The 19,771-nt window shown below is 38.7% G+C and overlaps 1 protein-coding gene across 1 annotated transcript in view; it reads left to right on the top strand.

The window, feature by feature from the left end:
* The window catches only part of LOC311263444 (solute carrier family 23 member 2), a 36,722-nt gene extending 18,989 nt beyond the window's left edge, over positions 1-17,733 (top strand). The window contains exons 6-12 of the mRNA XM_084363513.1: positions 1,312-1,429; positions 3,448-3,604; positions 4,659-4,912; positions 8,055-8,219; positions 10,215-10,323; positions 15,609-15,704; positions 15,791-17,733. Of these exons, the coding sequence (XP_084219639.1) occupies positions 1,312-1,429; positions 3,448-3,604; positions 4,659-4,912; positions 8,055-8,219; positions 10,215-10,323; positions 15,609-15,704; positions 15,791-15,975 (1,084 nt within the window). The 3' untranslated portion in view covers positions 15,976-17,733. The remainder of the gene's footprint in view (positions 1-1,311; positions 1,430-3,447; positions 3,605-4,658; positions 4,913-8,054; positions 8,220-10,214; positions 10,324-15,608; positions 15,705-15,790) is intronic.
* The last annotated feature ends 2,038 nt before the right edge of the window (positions 17,734-19,771 follow it).

The following is a 19,771-nucleotide window of genomic DNA, read 5'->3' as shown; positions in this document are numbered from 1 at the left end:
CTGCAAACCACAAATATGCTAAAACTTTACATTTATTTATGTTGCTACTTTATGTTTATTCTGTTCCAGTTTTTAATTTTATCCTATGACAATGCTGTGCTTATGCTCTGGTTAGGTTCAGGTACAGAAACCACAGGGCTAGGGTAAGGAATTTCAAGCCAAAACATGGTGTTTTCCTGTTTTTGTTGCCACAAACACAAAGCTGGAGATGTCCTGAGGTCTCCTTAAAAACATCCAATAGATTCACACTTACAAATGTCAGAACACATTGGCAGCCTTCCTGCCTGTGACTCCACCACCTTGGTTTGCAGAAACGTAAATTGCCAACATTTTATCCTGGCTAATCGGCTGTGTATAAACACAGAGAGACACATGGCAACCCCTAGATCTGAACACCTTTTGGACCACTACCACCATCATAAAAACACCAAATTAAGGGATATATTCATCTCTTTATTACAATTTAGGGTCTTGGAAAATCCAAAAAGAATAATGCTTCATGCCAATGGTGTCGTGATAAGGTCTTGGGACACCACATGCCATCAGAACAGCTTCAGTGCATCTCAGCATTGATTCTACAAGTGTCTGAAACCATAACTGGGGTGAGATCCGGTGACTGAGAAGGCCACAGCATATGATTCACATCATTTTCATACTCATCAAACCATTCAATGACCCCTCGTGCCCTCTGGATGGGGCACAAGGGGAGAGACCACGCCCATCTGGATAAATAAAAGCTAAATCTAATCACGATCACTGTTTCCATTACAACTCAATTTTTCTAAATTAGATTTGAGTGACTTGCTCATTATGTGGAAAACAATAGAGCTGAGGGATACAGAAGGTAACTCATTATTTAAGGCTTCTCAAATGTGTCTGAGATACCTTTCTAAGTGTTCACCAGACTGCAGACTTTCCCACTGAAATAACATGCACCATGACACTCGCATGGACCCAGAACAATATTTCATGCACAGCGTGCAGTGTTTTCATGCACAGCGTGAAGTGCTTCATGTGCAGCATGAAATACCATTGAAAGGCAGAGAATTGAGTAAAGGGTTTTACAATGTTCAAAAGGCCACTTTTCATACACTTTAACTGTCACCCATAATCCTTTCCACGATGGCTAGCATCACGTGGACATGCCAGTTGTGTAAAGTGGCATGTGCACACTTGCTTTGACCTCCTCCTAACTGTGATGTATGGAAGCAGCCATGCTTAAATACAATTATATAAATATGTGTGAGTTGGGGCCAGGCCTTGAGGGAACAGGCTGAGTGACATATTGCCCTTTCTTCTGTTTTCCCACAGCACTGTCTGTCTGATCCTACTGTTCTCGCAGTACCTCAGCAAAGTTGATGTTCCAATGATCGCTTACAAGGATAAGAAGTGGAAGGTCTTCCAGTATCCGCTCTTCAAGCTCTTTTCTGTGAGTTGCCAACATTATCCAGGCGTCATAAGTGCTACTCGTCGTAACATTTTTATATTAGGAACGTACGCTTCTTAAAACCTGCATATAACAACTTTGCCTAGCTTCAAAACTATACATTTCAACGAAAATACTTTGCAAAAAGTCATCCAGTAGCAAGCTGAACTCTGCCAATTCAGTTTGCAAAATCAAAGATAGATTTCTAAACATGAGAAGGTACAAGACATTTGGTCAAGTCAGATGGTCTGGCAGAGTGTGCCGGATAATCCTCCTTTGTTCAAAACAAGTGGAACTAAATGTTTGATTCAATTCATTGTTTTAGTGTAAAAGTAAAACAAAACAAAACAAAAAAAACTTTCATTGTAAAAAAAACAGATGTGTACATCCATCAAGTGTTCATCTTATAGCAGTAAGACAGAGCTGTTAGCTTGATCCACTTGATCAGCATGGACTAGGCAACATGTTTCAAAGAAAACAGGTTTATTTGGCCTTTAACAGTAACATCCTCATGGAGCTCCTGCACATGTGGAGTAGTCAGTCTTCGATGACATGACAACATGTAAGAACTTTTTTGACTCTTTTTCTGTGCTATTAACACACAAATACCAGCCAATACAGCTGAGATAAATGAATACTGATTTATGAGAAAATTACAGGATTACATCCTTTTTTCACATTTAGGATCTTTTCTGGGCTTGAGTATGACTTGATCAAACACAACCCCAGTCAAAGTCTTTTGTGAGATTATGTGAGCCCCGTTTCTAAACCTTTCAACTATGACTCGTGATTACAGTTATTAGTCAGGTAGACAACGTCTGTGGTGAGAGGAATGTTTTTAAATCGCTGTTTGTCAAAGAATGGGCTTCAGTCATGCACACATGCTCTTTTTAACATGTGCCCTCCAGATACTGTGACATACCAGCCACAACCCCCCACTGGCCACTGTCAATCACAATACATGGCAATACTACGTGACACAATACTGCTTAGAGACAGTTTATGTTCAACAACAGCCAGAATTGACATTGTTTGCAGGAGCCCATAGTTTGGAATATACATACCAATGAAATGCCAACTCATTGGATAAAGATTTGAAGGAATAACGCAAAAATGAAACTGAATACAGGTGCTCCTTCAGACAGGAGACTTTTAAGTCCTTTTGGCTTCAGGGTTCAGTCTTTGGAATGTGTTATGTATGGCAGCAACACATTTTTGTAGAAGGGCTTCACATCCGGTGAACGTTTTGAAAAGAACTAACAATCACCTTTAAGGTCTTTTGATCCTATGGTAAACCATGTTATTATTCGTTAATATAATGAAAGCTGTATAAAAAGCTGCACGGGGGAATTATTAATTGGCATAAAAAGAGCCCACCTGTATGAGGTTAGTCCAATTCATCATTAAGTGGCCATATAATGCATTGGCATACTTTATTCTGGCACATAAATCACATTGTATGTATAATTTGTATTTCTTGTCGCTTTTATTGATCTCACTCAGTTTATCTTCCTCTTGTGTCAAGATGACATCAAAGCATAAATATCAAGTAACTCAGTAACACTGTTTTCTGGCATGTTTTTCTGCCCTCGAGCGACTCCAAGAGCCCTGCATATGATAAAAGCATTCTTGTGCACAACTCTTTGCTTCCATGTAATCCTCGTACGAATGCAATCAAAAGTGCACGCAGGTGCCCTAGGTATGTTGTATGACGCATGCAGGCTGAAATTGACAATACAGTAGTGGAATGAATTATTACTTTCAATTGTGCTCATAATCCAACAAAATAAGAAATCCATAAATCAGAAACCTGGCAGGTATTGTGTCCTCTGTGGCCTATATAAGGCAAGGTATGTCAGTTAGTATCATACTTAATGGCTCAAAGGTCTTCAAAACATGCCGTGAATAATGCCTCACTGAGGAGTTGCTTAAAAATATCAGGAATGTATGTTGTTGTTATGTGTTGGTTGATATTGAGTCTAAATGTACTGAGACACTCTGCATCTGATAACAAACTCTAGGCTTTATTCGGGATGTGTGGCGGCTGGCTGGTCTGCTTCTTGCTGACCATCTTTGACGTCTTTCCTTCAAAGTCCGATGAGTACGGCTACTCAGCCAGGACCGACATTAACCAGAATGCTGTGATGAACTCCCCTTGGTTTCATGTGCCTTACCCAGGTGAGTGCACAAATGTCAAAACATTTTTGTTTGTTTCAGCGTCTCATTATGAAGTAAATGTTAATTGCACATTGCAACAGCTATAGAACAATGGCATCATATGTGCATAGATTGGTTCACTGTAAACCTCGCTTTCACTATGCTGTTTTGTCTGCCACTGGGCAAGAAATCTCCTGGGAAAATGAAGGCTGACTGGCGATCCAGTGAGGCTGGCAGCCTGGCACCGTGTCTATCTGCTTTCATCTCTAAGTTATAGACTAAATGAATGAATAAACTCTTCTTTTCCTTTGTTGTTGGTAGTTGCTACTTAAAAGGATGCATTTTACATTAACTATGGGTACCTCAGTGCTGCCTGTGGTCCTGCAGTAATTACGGCATGTCAGAACATGTCAATCCGTCAATTATTGCTGTAAAAAACAAATAAGTAATAAAAAATGTACCCTAGCTGTCAGAAGTGGTTGGAAACTTGTGAGTATCATTTTTCCTACCATTTACTGAAGTTGTTTTCCAGACACTTAATTTAATTTTTGACAGACATCCAAAAACTAACTATATTTTGTTGCTTAGCTGAGGGTTGCACAACTGCTCTTTAATGATCACAGCAATTTACTCAATACTCAAAGCTTGTGTGCCAAAGGATAGATAAAACACATGCCAGCTGGGTTTTTCAAGTTCTTTCTGATCTGGCATGCGATGATCATGGTGATCATAAAGACAATATTTAAGAATTAGTTTTTTCAATATGTAGGAAAATTTAGCAAACAAGACCTTTATCTTGATAAAAGGCTGTATGTGTCGCAATTATATCTGAAAATCAGAACAGCCAACACTTAAAATGTTTACATTTTGATTGAAATTCACCTAAAAACATTGTTGTTGTCGATCATGGTTAACATTGGCTGATGTTTACGCAACATAGGTGTCCAAGATAACTCCAGAAGCATCACCAGGGATATAAATCTGGTTTGATGCTATCCATGTGTCAAACTTTAACCAATTGGTTGTGTGTCTGTACATGTATGGAACCTAAACCATATCCACTCTGTACCCATAGGTCAATGGGGTTTGCCCACGGTGAGTGTGTCTTCAGTGTTGGGTATGATGGCAGGCGTGTTGGCATCTACCATGGAATCAATTGGTGACTATTACGCTTGTGCTCGCTTGTCCGGTGCCCCTCCCCCACCAACTCACGCCATAAACCGAGGTATTGCCGTGGAGGGCATCGGCTGTATCCTGGCTGCACTGTGGGGAACTGGAAATGGCACCACCTCCTACAGCCAGAACATCGCTGCGCTTGGCATTACCAAGGTACACATCTGCTTTTGTGTTTTACAAGCCAGCATTTTAGCATTTTCTGTCTGTAAGTGCTGTTTGCACTCTGCCTTTAGCTCTGTTTTTGTCTGCACCAACTAACAGGACAAATATCTGCCACTTAAGCTGCTAAATATTCCACTTTCTTCACCAGGTGGTTATGTTACAGTTCAGTCTCAGTGCTCTTATCAGCCCCGTTTCCAACAGCAGTTGTTTTAAAGAGGTCATGTTATGCTAATTTTTAAGTTCATACTTTTATTTGGAGGTCCTAGTAGAATAGGTTTAGATAGTTTAATTTTCAAAAAATACATTATTTTTCTCAGATGGTGCATTGCTGCAGCACCCCTTTTCACATTGTGTCTTGAACACTCCGTTTTAGCTACAGAATGAGACATCACACCTCTCTTAAGTCTTTGGTGAGAGTTGCACATACACATTACTTAACAGGCAGGATGTAGCCAATCAGAGGCAGAGTAGGGCGGATCAAGGTAGTGTGATCTAAAATGCTATAGGAGCAGCAACTGTATGTCTGCTGACTGACTGGAGTGTATATATTTTATAATAAATATATATAAAATTATATATTACCATAAGGCCTGTTACATAGTGACACACATAAGTTATGGAAGTAAAGGCTCAACTCCAAACCAGGCGTTTCAGGCAGTGCAGGAGCAGTGTTTTCTGTGGGAGAGAGTAACTCCCTTTGGCGTGGACTTGGGCTTTTTCACTTTGAAGACCTTTTACATGCACAAAAATGCTGCATAACACAATAAAGGAAAGGCAAACCTAAAAGGCATAATATAATCTCTTTATAAGAGGTTAAAAGAGGGCCACTTTACTGTATCTCCTCAGACAAATGCTCATCACTTCCTGCATGTGTCAGTAAAGACCTTTAAAGTCTAGCAGAGCGCTGTGATTCACTGCCTCTCAGCACTTCCTCTTGGAAGAATCCCTGTCTTTAGTTCTGGTACATTACAATGAAAACTCCAGTGGACTTCGTGAGTTCAACTCTGTAAGAGGGTCACAGAGTGCTTTGTGATCTTTATTATTAGCTCTGTGCACATGGATGATCAGGTGATAAGTGGTCATAAATACTGAAAATATGTACAGGTTCTGATTTTAGGTCAACGGTTTAGATATTAGGTCACATTTTCTTCTTTATTTTAAATCATTTCATAATTCTCATTTTTGGCTTCTTTGAGGGCAACTGGTTTTGTCATGTTAATTCCAGACTTCACCCACAGTCACACTGCAAAAGCTCACTCATGTGACATACTGTATTACTTCTGCACATGTGATGCACACAGTTATGTATTACTAAGTTCCAAGTGAAGGGCAGACTGAATGACTTGTGGAATGCACAAATAATGATGATTCATGGGGAATTAACGTCTGTATGGCTGAGAGCATTGCAAGGTAGCGGGCGCTCCTCTGTTGACATTAAGTTCATGTCGATGGAGTAGAATCTACTTGTAATCCACTGACTGTGGCATCATCCAGGCATTTAGTTCTAGATAATGAAGTTATTATGAGTTGTGATGATGTTTACATAAATTGTCAGCTCACACTCAGTTACAAAATAATATTGTGCATTGCCTTCAGTTTAATGATTACATGGGAGGTTAGCTCAGTTCAGTGTGCCAAATCTCACAATAACTAGTATTTTCATACTAGAGGAAGAAAATAATTTTGAGAATAAAAAAGGGAAAATGCCGCTGTTTAGCTTAAAGCTGTTTTTCTTGGACACTGTGTGTTTGTCTGTCTTCTGGGTTTTTATTGTTAGCTCCTTTTCGCTCAGTGAATAATGGTTGGTTTGGCCAGGACCCTCCAAAAAAAGAAAATTATATCTCAAAAGGCCATTCGGGTTACATAAAGATTTAGTATGAGAAAAAAAAAAAATGTATACACAAACACAACCACAAGTGCTATATCATGGATTAAATTGTCTTTGAAACTCAGTGGCCTGTAGCACCTCCTTAGATAGTAAGCAGGCCAAGAGGGTCAGTTAGGATTTTTCTTGACTTTTTAATTATGTTCTTGTAATACGATACAGACGGGAAACCTATAATTTCCAATGATTTATTGATTGTGCGCTGCAGTTGTTTGTGAGCCTTACTGCCTGAGCTTTGGACCAGACTGATCATTTAAATTAATGTCACACATAACTGTGGAAGGAGTTGCTGTTTCAATTTGAATTTATTTGTGGGGCTTTTTTTGATGGGGCATGTGGCCAAAGTTTAAGTTCTGTTTTAGTGAGTTGCTGATGTGGATGCTCATAAATTAAATTCAATTTGTGATTGTAATGAGATTCAATTTATGATGTGTGTCCTCATATCTGTTTTACAACAGCGAGACCTAATTCTGATAAAATTGCCCCATGTAGTAACTCCTTGGTAAGGTGAATAAAAGCACATTGTTTTAGGAATACACAGAGCTATAGAGTACACTGTATACTGGGTTCAGATCGATTTTAAACCACCTGGTTAATCAATCGATCAATCATACTTTATTTATACAGCACATCTCAAACAAATAAGATACAAGGTGCTTTACAGGCGTAAAATGTCAAAATTTCCAGACCACTGCACATCAAAACAACCAAAAAGGATAGAAAATAGTCAATAAACAAGTAAAAAAAACACAGTTGGACCCTCAATTTCTTATGAAAAGGTCAACAGAGCAGTAGTAAACACCACTTCACATGACAAACAACATCACACATCACAAACTTCCATTTGATCTTGTTAAATTATTCACTGTTTACAATTGTATTGCAGTATCTTCACATTCTGGAAAAAATTGTAATAACTGTCCACACTTTCATGCAGTATTTCACTAGAACAGTATGTAAAAAGTATGTAGCACAGTGTCAGCTTGTACTCCAGCACAGCTCCAGATAAAAGCATGTGCTGCTGAATGTTTTATGGGCTCTGCAGGCTTGACCTGAACATTCTTTAACTCAGGCAGCTTTCTCTGATCTCTCACATCTACATCCAACTCAAAATCATTGCAAATGAGATTGAGCTATTAAAACTTGTTTTCAGAGGTTTTCTTCCCCAGAAGCTGGCATGGTGAGAATGATGGATTAACCCATGTTGTACACACTGGATAAGGAGTCCATGTTCTCGCTTTATGCCAGGTTGGCAGCAGACTGGTCATCCAGACGACTGGGATCCTGATGATCTTACTGGGGATCTTTGGGAAATTTGGAGCAGTTTTTATTACCATCCCCGACCCGGTCATTGGAGGCATGTTCCTCGTCATGTTTGGAATGATAGCAGCAGTGGGGATATCCAATCTCCAGGTAAACACATTTTACTGTTGTAAAATGTCAAATTTTATTTAATGCATCTGATGTATGGAGTATTAAGACAGCCCCCTCATAACAAAATCAAGACCCTGAGACACAAAACATCCACCCTTGTATGCAAGAGGACTTGAACAAGATACTGAGTCTAGTTGTCTCCAGGGATGCTGCTCTGGCACTGACCCTGAGAACTGAAATGCAACCCAAAACAGAAGCCTTGAATCCTTCCCACTGGGGTACTTGCAGACTGCAGAGGTCTAATATTTGTTTTTTCTAATGACTTTATATCATTGTTTTCTGTGTCTGTTTTAATTTGTTCTTTTAAAAGAACCCAGTTCTGCCTATGCAGTTTTAATAGAAGTATTTTATTGAGTTCATGTTTGCCATGGGTCTTAATTTAAAGTATCACTGACTATCAGGAGGGGTAGGGTACTGTTATTGCTGTTGTCTTGAAAGAGACAGAAACAGCAGACAGAAAAAAAGTGTTGACATTTGACTGAATGTAGGTTTATTTCCATTATTATATATTTGCATCAAAATGGTCAAATTGGTACTACAGTTTGTACTTTGGATAAAAAGTGCAATTTAAGATAAGAATATGTAAATTAACTGCTACTTTCCAATATAATGTCTTGTTTTTTTCCAGTGACATTTATTACATTGCTAATGAGGGCTTAAGATGAAAATAATTAACGTTTTTGCTGTGATGGTTGTTTTTTACAGTAGTTTATTTGGCAGGCCCTGTATGTTAAATATGTTGATAGGATGAAGGCTGAATAAACTGTATTGTGGTAGCTCAAAGTGCTGAAAAAATTACCAAATTTACAAATAAAAAGGTTTGAGGCGAATGAAAGCAAAAAACGATAAATAAATAACTAAAAATCAATCTGTGAAACTGATATAAGAAAGAAAAAATACCATACTGACCATTTAAAATCAATACTGTGAGTATTCAGCCGTTTCTTAAAGGAATTTACATAATTCACAGTTGTATATCAGATGCTAAACACCATAGAACTGCTCCGTGTGTATGCATATTTAGCAAGGCAGTTACTGGGGCTTGAGAGCTTGAGTCCATGATGCATGCATGCCCTCTAAGGGTGGCGATACCCTTTAAGTCGTTAGTGTAGTGGGGAAGCAGTCCAAGACACAGGCAACTGAGTGAGCTAAGGTCAGCTGTAATGCAGTTTCCTGGCACGAGATATTTCTACGTGATTAAAGCAAGAGTGCCACTGCAGGTCTTAAGCACTGTTGCCCATTAAAACCACCCACAAACTCTGTGACCTTTTTTGTTTGAAAAATCTCAAACTACTCCTATAATGAGCAATAAAAATCTTCAAGTATTTTGATGTTTGTTTTTTTTTAGATTCCAAGCATCAGGGAGTTTGAGGGACTTTTTGCCCGTAATACTGACTCAAAATAAATATTTTTATCTAAGTCTTGCCTGATATATAATCCCTGATTCATTAGAATAAGAGCCAACCTCCCACCCTGATAGTGTATTTTTCCTGTAAGGGTTTCTTTCCCCATCGGTCTTTGTAAAACAGATGAGACATGATACTCGGGTTCGCACTGAACAACTGCAGCTCCCTTGAGTCTTAGTCATAGGTGTCAAAACCCTCATGGGAGCTACAGTGTAGTATATATACAAAATAATTGGTTGCAATGACATGGTGCTCAGATTTAGCTGAGAATATGGACAGAAAGCGGGACAGGTGTTGTTCACAGCCATGTTGTGTAATAAAATTACAAATTACAAATGAATGAATCACATTTATAGACTGGCTTGTCCCCAGTCTGACCTGTCATGACCAAATAAAAGTAAATCCTGAAACAGAATTGAACTCTTTGAACTTTTTGAAGTTTCAGATTATTCCTAATGACATTTGAAGTGACGTTTGAAATACAGAGATGGGAGCCAGCAGAGCAGAACAATATATTAAAGTCTCTCTCTCTCTCTCCCTCTCTCTCTATTTTTTTCTCTCTCTCCAGTATGTGGACCTCAATTCGTCCCGTAACCTCCTCATCCTCGGCTTCTCTACCTTCAGCGGCCTCGTTTTGCCTACCTGGTTTCACTCCAACCCTGGCGTCATTGATACAGGTGATTTGCAAACAGATATACACTCAGTCATGCACACGCACACATGAAGTGTGTGGACGTAATGTGTCCTCACCGACTCAGTACCTTCAACTGGGCACAACCCTCAAAATATTTTTTTAAAAATGTACACACACAACTTTTTCCAACAACATTATGCAAGTGTTTTATTCTTGGAGATCATGTAGGAGCATTATTGGCCAACTGAGGATAAGGCATTGTACTAAGATACAAATGTAACTAAGTATATTTGCTCCACTTTAGGAAACACTTGAGGTAATTGTACTTGATGAGTATTCCCATTTTCTCCACTACATTTTGGAGCCAAATTTTGCTCTTTTTACTCCACCACATTTATTTGATGACTTCAGTTAGGAGTGACTTTACAGATTGTGTGCTGCAGTAGAGCCAAGGAGGCACAAAAAACTCCCTGATTCCAATAATATGAAAATGCTGAATATCTGATCCGCAAATCATACAGGCTGATAATAGGTCGAATTATAGTGTACATTATAAGTAATTTACTTTTACTTTTGATTCTAAGTACATTTAATATCTGATACTTTAAGACTTTTACCCAAGTACCATTCATACGGCTGACTTTCATATTTACCAAAGTCCAATTTCAACTTGATATCTTATCTTATCTACTTCAACTCAAATGCGACTTTTGGGATTTTTTTTACAACAATGACTTGGCGAGCCCCCCCACTGTACAGATAAATAAAATTTTGACTTGACTTGGCATGACATGTTCCTGCACCTTAAGAGAGAAATCCAGCAAAAACTGTTTAGCTGCTTCTTTAAATGAAATTTGGACAGAGAAGGTGAAGAAACAGAGTGAAAACATTACATTTTGATGAGATGATGAATGGGGAGAAGGGCTGCGCTGCACTCTTTTGGCAAATGATAAACTCGATTATACAAAATAATTTTCACATGTTCTCACAGGTTTGTTATTATTATTTCTTCTGCTTTGTAATGTGAACAGATCTGGTCATAACAAACAAACCACTAAACTAACCAAATCAAAACACCAGCGTCAATTTTTCCACATACCACGATGACGTGCCTTAACTTGTACACGCCACTGGTTTATTTCCCAGCATCGACGTGTGTCAATTCCTCCGAAAACCAGCATTTCTTTTCCAGCAGCTACCACGATCAATATCTTCCAGCTATCTTCTTGCTATCTTCCACGACTAGTTCTCATTCTGTACCCACATCAGGGGTGAGTTGTACTTTAGAATGCTTTTAATTCCAGATGCAGTATGGTTTAATCTGGCAATCAAAAGATGAGGAGGAACAGACACAGTCAGACTAGTTGCCATGCCTAAAACCTATTCATAATTGGCCAAACAACTGTAACACACAAACAAAATCACACATACTTACATACAAAACACTCTTTTTTTGACTAAATTAACTGGAAAACATATGCAGTGTTGTGTCTGCCTACAATGTTGACCATCAGAAGACAAAATCAGTAAACAATACCAGAAGTTGACACAGGACATAACTCTTATCAGAGAAGCAACATGCTACGAAAGTGATTGCCGCCACTGCTTCACTTACAGATTACACTTGAAAAGATGGCAGTGATTTTGCCAGCCTAAGCTTGTGAGGCCAACGCGTTCCTCAAATCCCACAGGTCCAGATGGCAGACACTTGGCTACCTTTGGTCTTCAGCCCAGATTTGAAAATGGCAAGAAGAACTTACCTGGACCTGTTTTGTTTTTGTGCTTGTTCGTTTGTTTTACTCCAAATACGCAGTCTGAAGATATGTTAGTCGACCTGTATCTCAGTTGGTCAGGCAGTCCGGTCAAACCATATGGGTCCAGTTGGGTGTAAGAAGCTGTTCAGTCTGTAGGGGGCACTGGTGGGGCTGTTACTCTCTTGATCTTGGTCTTGACACATTCACACATGACTTTCTGCTTGTCACAGGGGATATGAGGCTGAGGGTGTCAGAATTATCCAAAGTTTAATGAATGTCATCAGTCCTTTTCAGAGTGTGGCTATAATTGTGATTCAGACAGACTTGTTTTGATTATACATGAGATGCAGCATCAGGGGTGTGGAGATTGTTGGTAATTGTCAAAAAGGGAAGTAGACAAACAACATGGATACACTGGATGAGTTAACTTTCATATTTTTGTATAATATAAGCATTACCCACTCATTTTTAGATGTCATAGTTTTTCTGCTCATACGGGTATATTGCTAATTACAGATAATACTTGTTGACTTCCGTCATTTCCTTTATCAGGTTGCTATTGGTCTATTTTGCAAATAATTCTTGATTAGTTTGGGTGTAGAAAAACGTTGATGTTCATGATAAAATATTTGACTTCCCTGCCACAGCTTGAAAAGCTGTAATGTGGTACACCCATCTGCTACATCAGACACATTTGCAACACGACAAGTCTTGAAAAAAACTGGGAGAATGGGAGAAAATGACGGTACTTGACTGACTGAGGCAAAATTCTCAAACATCACCAGCTGGGTTAAATCTGGGTTAAACTAGGTTTAGTGGTGCCATTAGGCTGTTTGTGTGCTCCAGTGTACGCAATGGGAGTGGTTGTGGGTACCAAGTTGGAGGATTATGTCAATATCACTTCATTAGTGTCACTATTGGTTTGTTGGGCAGGTAGAGGAAACCTGTAGGAAACTGAGAAAATGAAACCATGCAGAAAGAAAATAGGGAAAAAATTGACAAAAAAGTGAAATATTGTTTTGCATGACAAGCACATGCTACATTTTAAATTACATAAACATAAAACACACATGCACTCATACACATACACGCAACAGGTAGAACCCAATTACGCTTATCCAGCCAAGAAACATTAATCCAACAGATGCAATTAGACAACGTGGAGCTTTTACAAACACGAGTCTGATCAATCCAAGCCCTTAGAACCAATCAGAGATCAGTCAAAGTCCATCAGCTGATGATTCCCTCCTTTTGATGACACATTGATTGCTGCGGAGTGGGTTTGTGGCCACCTCCTATGAAGTGCCATCAAAAGAGCAATCCTCGAGATTAAACAGCTCTGCTCTGCAGACATAACACCTTGATCCCATGAGTCATGTGATGCAAGTGTCCCCCAGGAAAGTGCTAATCCAGAGTTCAACACTGGGCATGAGGGCTTGTCTGGTTTTCTCAGGTCTAGGCTGCTTACCTCCCAATCCTCTTGGCTATGCGCCATGTCACCGGCTGTAATCTGCCCGGTTCAGATAAAGCACTCATGCCCCCAAGTTTTTTCCCCGAAGTCAACACTTAGCTGATAGCGGCGCACAAGAGGGGGCTTGTCAGCGCTCTTTGTAAACAAACTGCTGCTCACCCAGACGTCTTTAGATGTACAGGCTGCAGGACTTAAAATCAACTCAGCGGGTGCCTTGAACTTTTGACTGCTGCCTCCCCAGGAAGGAAATGTGTGTGCCTGCTTGTGTGTCTCTGTTTGGATGGGTCCTTTGAACAACAGTGTATTCTGAATCAAACTACGTCAGCACTGATTGCAATTCTTGATTCAATTCAATACAACTTAATTAGGCAGTTTATCACCTGAGGGGCATTATGAAAGCAGGGAATAAGACATGCAGGCATCCACATATTCAATGCCGCTCTGTGTTCACCCATTAACTGGTGGTAGCACATGCCACATGAAAGGCCAACTGTGACTCAGGATATATTAGTGCCATGGTGGCCTAATGATTACAGTGGCTGCCCAATCAGCCACAAATCAACAAGTCGAAATATCTCGACTCTCTCTGAACCTGCAGACTTCACAGTACTCTCTTCAGAAGTCCTGCTGACTTAATACGCTCCATTATCATGACTCCTTAAACCTGCCAGGCTGTCATGTGGCCTTTAAGGGGAGCTTTAAAAGTGTTTCAAATACTTAAGACTAAACTACACAAAGATAGATCAAGAAGTGAACAGAGAAATGAGATATATCAGCAGATACAAGGCTTCAAAATAAAGGGTCAGTTCACCCTACTTCAACAAAAAAAAAAAACTTTTTTTTTTCCTCTCACATGACAAATGAATTAAATTCAAACAAGATTCAAATTGTTCACAGTGAAATCTGAGTCCTGAGTCTGAAGGGTTATCTGGTACTAAAACACTGAACAGTGTTTTATAATATGAGGAAGGAGAGAATATAAAATGTCACTGGAGCTGGTCATTGTCAGTGGTTGGGTTTTACATTCTGATGCATTCTTTGCATTCAATCTGATCGCCAGAATAAATGTTGGCAATGCACTTCTGCAAACCACAGATGTGTTGAAACTTGTCTTGAGCTTCAATTCACAGGAAAAGCTCTTGTGCGTGAAAACGGGAAATGATATGAAGTGCAAATGACCGTAAAGAACAACAACCATAGGATAAGTCTCCAATTTGCATATCTGAGGGTTGAAGGTTGAAACACCATGGTCCCTCAATAAAAAATATCCTGTGTTTTCACTCCTAAAAATGTTGAAACGCAGTCTTGGACAGCAGTTACTGGCTTGGCAGCCTTCTTAACATTTGTAACTACACCACCAAACCCCATACTACCCGACATGAAAGTCAGCTCATATGCATGTAATGTGAATGTGACATGACACACATTGTAGAAATGTTGACGTGGTACATATGACACATACAAACTTCAACGTATCCGTCCTATCTAAGAGACAGATATAAAACCTAAACCATCTTCCCGGCTAGACTCGGGATAAGTAAGAGGGTATGTCTGTTAACTGGGTGAACTGATCCTTTAATTTCTTTAAACATTTTTAAAAACTGCATTTTTCACTTAAGATGACATATTTATGAAGCAAAGCTTAAGAAGTGTCATAATTCTTTGTCACTGAAGTTATACAAAATGTCTTGCACCTGCCAAAATAAATCTGAAGATAAAACAGTTACTTTTGGACATGTGGAAATAATTCAACTTCAAGGTAAATGGCTCAGGGCATTGAACACATAGAGATTTGGGTTGTCTGGCCAAGAATGCCTTTCTGACCAGGTATGTCATCCATCGAACAGATGGATCGAGACAGACCTTGTGTGGATTGGCTGTTATCCTGTCCTGCAGGATTTACTGTCAGGCCCCAGTTGCTGTTGATTTTGGTTTACGGGGCTTGTATTTCATTCAGTTTTATTAAACTGACCTTAGAACTGACCTCTGACTTGTTGTGGAGAAGGAAGGGAGCAAAGAGATTCTCCCTATTAGATTTATATGTATTTTAAAAGCTGCTGGTGAGTAACACATGGCATTATATATTATATTCTCTGTTCAAAGGAATCAAAGAATTGGACCAAGTGATTGTAGTGCTCTTCACCACACACATGTTCATCGGCGGATTCTTTGGCTTTATCCTGGACAACACCATTCCCGGTATGACAGAATACTTGCTGATAATAATAAATTATCGCACAAGCCATAACATAACTATCAGGTAACATGTTCTTTTCTATTTTTAGGCACTGACAAAGAGCGAGGCATCAAGAGCTGGCGGGACAAGGTGCAGGAAGAAAGCAAAAACATATGTGACCAATCGTGCTATGATATCCCTTTCTGCAACGGCATTTTGAAGCGGTTTAGATGTTTCCAGTACATGCCCTTCCTTCCGTCTTACAAGACCACCCAACAGGGGACATCCCAGTAAAGAACTGTAAACTTACAGGGTAGCATTGATGCCAGCTTATAAGCCCTATAAAAACAAACAGTAGCGGTTGAGCATTAAAAAAAGGAAGAGGAAAACTAATTGCATAAAAAATTGGCTTCTATTCTCAATTAAAAATTATTGGCACAAAGGTGGACAGGACAGTATGTTGTCTAATTGCTCCTACATGACCCACTGTTAACTTGTGGACTACATAAAACAAATTCTAAAACATATTTTCATCTTTAAAACAAATATAATATGTTGCTGTTTGTCTTTAAAGGGTAGTGTACATGGCATCTTTATGCAGTCTGTGGCTTTAACCTTTCAGTGGTTGTAGTGTGCATCTGAAACCACCATTCAGACAGGACTGCCACTGTGGATGCAAGGGTAGTGATGTGGGACAGGCCTGGCTGTCTTTACTATGACTAACATACAACTCTGAGGGAATATAAAACATTATAATGCACAGTGAATGAGGTTCTGTGAAATAAATACCATTTAACCTTAACCTTAGATCTTCTTTGGCACTCCAAAATGTATTATTTGTCCTTACTAAAACATTGAATTTATATTGTATTTATTGATACACTTGAGCTGCTGTTTCTCCGTACAGTTGGAATTCAACCAAACAAACCCCCTCCACATAATTTTTAGGGTTATTTTGCTTGGTTTTACTGGGTTAATAAAACAAATATAGTGTCTGAACCAATACAACCTCATACATAAGTGGCTGAATAGGTAGATTGCCAGTGACTCCAAAGACAACACAGCTCCATTTCCAGAACAACGGGACCATTGCAAAGTACCAGCAACAGGTGTACCAAACCTTTTCATACATGTTTGGTTAGGTTTAGGCCAGAAAACTACTTGGTTATGTGAAGGAAAACATCTTGGTTTTGGTTAAAATAACTATGTTGCTTATGTGACATCAGTTACGAATGTATGTACGTTACAGTACATATGTAACTTTAGTTTAATTATGTATGTGACTTAACTTACCTACATTAGTAAGTTAAAATAACTCACTGTTTAATTTTGGTTTCACACTGGAGTGTGTCAGTGGTCTCGGAGACAAAAGTCTTCTGCCTGTTTAACCCTACTGCCCAACACAGCCTCTTACTTATGCAGACCTTGGGACGTTTGGTTTGACCATGTCCCCTGAACCATTCACAGCACTGAGGCAAGAACAGTGCCATGTCTTCGATCAGACCTCATGAAGAATTTGCAGAGACATTATTTAGACACACTTCTTTATGAGAGATTAAATTAAAAAGAATATACATTTTTTTGAACATCTCTTGGGTGTGCACAGTCTTTTTGAGGCTTTCAACTTGCACCAAATCAAAATGTTGTTTATCTTTAATCGGCAACATCTGAGTGATTTTCATGTATAAAAAAAAATGGTTGTATCCTCAAAAACTGATGCAATGTTCTAATGCAGAGTCAAAAATGACTTTAAAGCGAGTGTAAGGACTGACTCTGTATTCAACTAATGTGTCATGAGGCTACTGAAGCTACTGTTTAAGTATCACAAATGTGCTCTTACCCATATGTTTTCAGTAGGATCATTACTACCTCATTGAGAACAGTAACTTGCAGAAACAGATAATTGGATAGTGGAAGGCTTTTTTCATAAAAAAATAATAATAATATGTAATGTCTTTAAAAGAGCTGTTTTCATTAATGTTATGAAGGTTTCTGACTGATACATTTAATTTTGTGTTTTGTCACTGTATAGAAGAACATTGTTATTTTTAAATATTGACGCTTTTACATTTCAGAATATATATGTACTTGTACTAATTTTTGTATTATCATTGTATTAATGAATATATTAATATTTATTCATATTAATATTTTTATGAATCTGTCCTAGACTGTGACAATTAAGTTGTTGAATAAATTCTGAAGTTAATCAAGACTTTCGCTATCTTTCTTGAACGTATTTCATCTTGAGATATGAGAGTGTGTGTGTGTGTGTGTGTGTGTGTGTGTGTGTGCGTGCGTGTGCGTGTGCATGCCTGTGTATTCACTCTTTGTGAGGGATTTTTATTCATCTGTAAAATTCAAAAGCACAGGTTCTAATCTTAATATGAACATTTTTAAGAACTCTTGAGCTGTGAAACTGAAGGAATTTGTTTCCTTGTGATATTAATGCAAAGTTGAAACACTTGGGACCAAACTGCATCAGGTTTTTTTCTTCTATTGACCACTTGGGAGCAGCATTAAGAAGTTGTGAACACAACAATGAAATATTATCAGCTTTTTAGTCAATATAGTGATCTGAACAGTTGCTTATTTACACATTCAGCAGTTACAGAGCAATATTTTCATTTTCAAGTCATGTTTCTTGCCACCTGATGGTTGGCCTGATGAAATTCACTCACTTTTAGTTCTGGTTTTGGTCTGTACCAACTTCTGAGAGAAATATCTGTCTTTGCTAAAAGCTCTACACCTGCTAGTTGCCAACTGTATATAGGCCTACAGAGTATCAGAATTGTATATGATGTTCTGTGTGATCAAAACAGTTTTATGGAGGAAAGTACTTTTATAGCTTGATGAGTGGCATGATGGGTGGATTTGATTTCTGTAAACAACTATTATGGGTGAGCACACCACAACACGCCCACCAAAAACATTTACCTACCTATGAGGGACACACAAACAAATTGTAGTAACTATGTAATTAACACTTTATGACTATGGTTACACTAAAGTAAATCTGAAACAAATGTTTTGTTGAGGAATAAATGTGAATGAAACACACAAATATTTGTTTTGTCATCCGTCTGTGATGGAGAGTAAATCCAAATCCAGTCTGTGTATCACAATGATAGCACCAAAATATCAATGTTAGATCGATACAGACTGATATCAATTAGATATCAGCATCCTTTGGGATCAATTTGGGTACAATTCCACTTTAACTCACTAACTCACCTTGGTGTAGTTACTTGGTTTCACCCTAGTTTATATGACATTTATTTGATTGCAATTTGAAATTTAACAAAATGAAATAATTAAACACACACCCAAGAGAATTGCTGATAAAGAGATCCATCAGGGCAAGACCACTGTGGGTGTGAATGGGACAGAATTGGGCGTGATTTTCTATTTAATGTATGTGTAGGTGCACCTTCATTAATGTAATATGGTAGAGATTTGATTTTGAGCAGCTAATAAATGCAACACAGCCTTGTATAACGGCTTGGGAGAAGGTGAATTGGGTTAATGGAAATGCTAGGATTAGTCTTGTCGTGGTAAAGGTTCAAGTCAAGTTTAAGCCATGTAGCTAGGAGACCCAACAAACAGGTGACTATATGTGCGTGAGTTTGCATACGGGTGTCTGAGTACGTATGCGTCCTCATGTTTTGGCATTTTCTTTTGAAATAAGCTTTAAAGTTTATTTTTGATGTTGATCTTCATATCTGATAGATACTGAAAATCTTGAAGATTCCTTCCTTTTGTGGGATTAGAGTCTATGGTATATCCGACAGTGAAGATTAGCCTCTCTGGGGCCTCTCTCACAGAGTTAAAGACATTTTGGGTGATTAAAAGGTCTCTGTAGTCTTTAGTCTCCTGATCAGGCCCATCATGCAACAAAGGCCACAGGTTAAATCCCCTGTGGTATGTACTGTCTATCTGTAGGTGCCAAGTGCCTTTATAGTATGAAGACAAACTATGCAAAACATTGATATATGTTCAGACTCTTTGTGATTAGGATCAAACCGATGCTGCGCAAGGTGCGCACAGCACCTTCAGAGAAAGACAGGTACTGGGGTTAAAATGATGTTCC

Source organism: Pagrus pagrus (genome assembly GCF_965226575.1).
Source record: "Pagrus pagrus genome assembly, chromosome: 10".
NCBI lineage: Eukaryota > Metazoa > Chordata > Actinopteri > Spariformes > Sparidae > Pagrus > Pagrus pagrus.
This window is presented reverse-complemented; position numbering and strand designations above follow the sequence as displayed.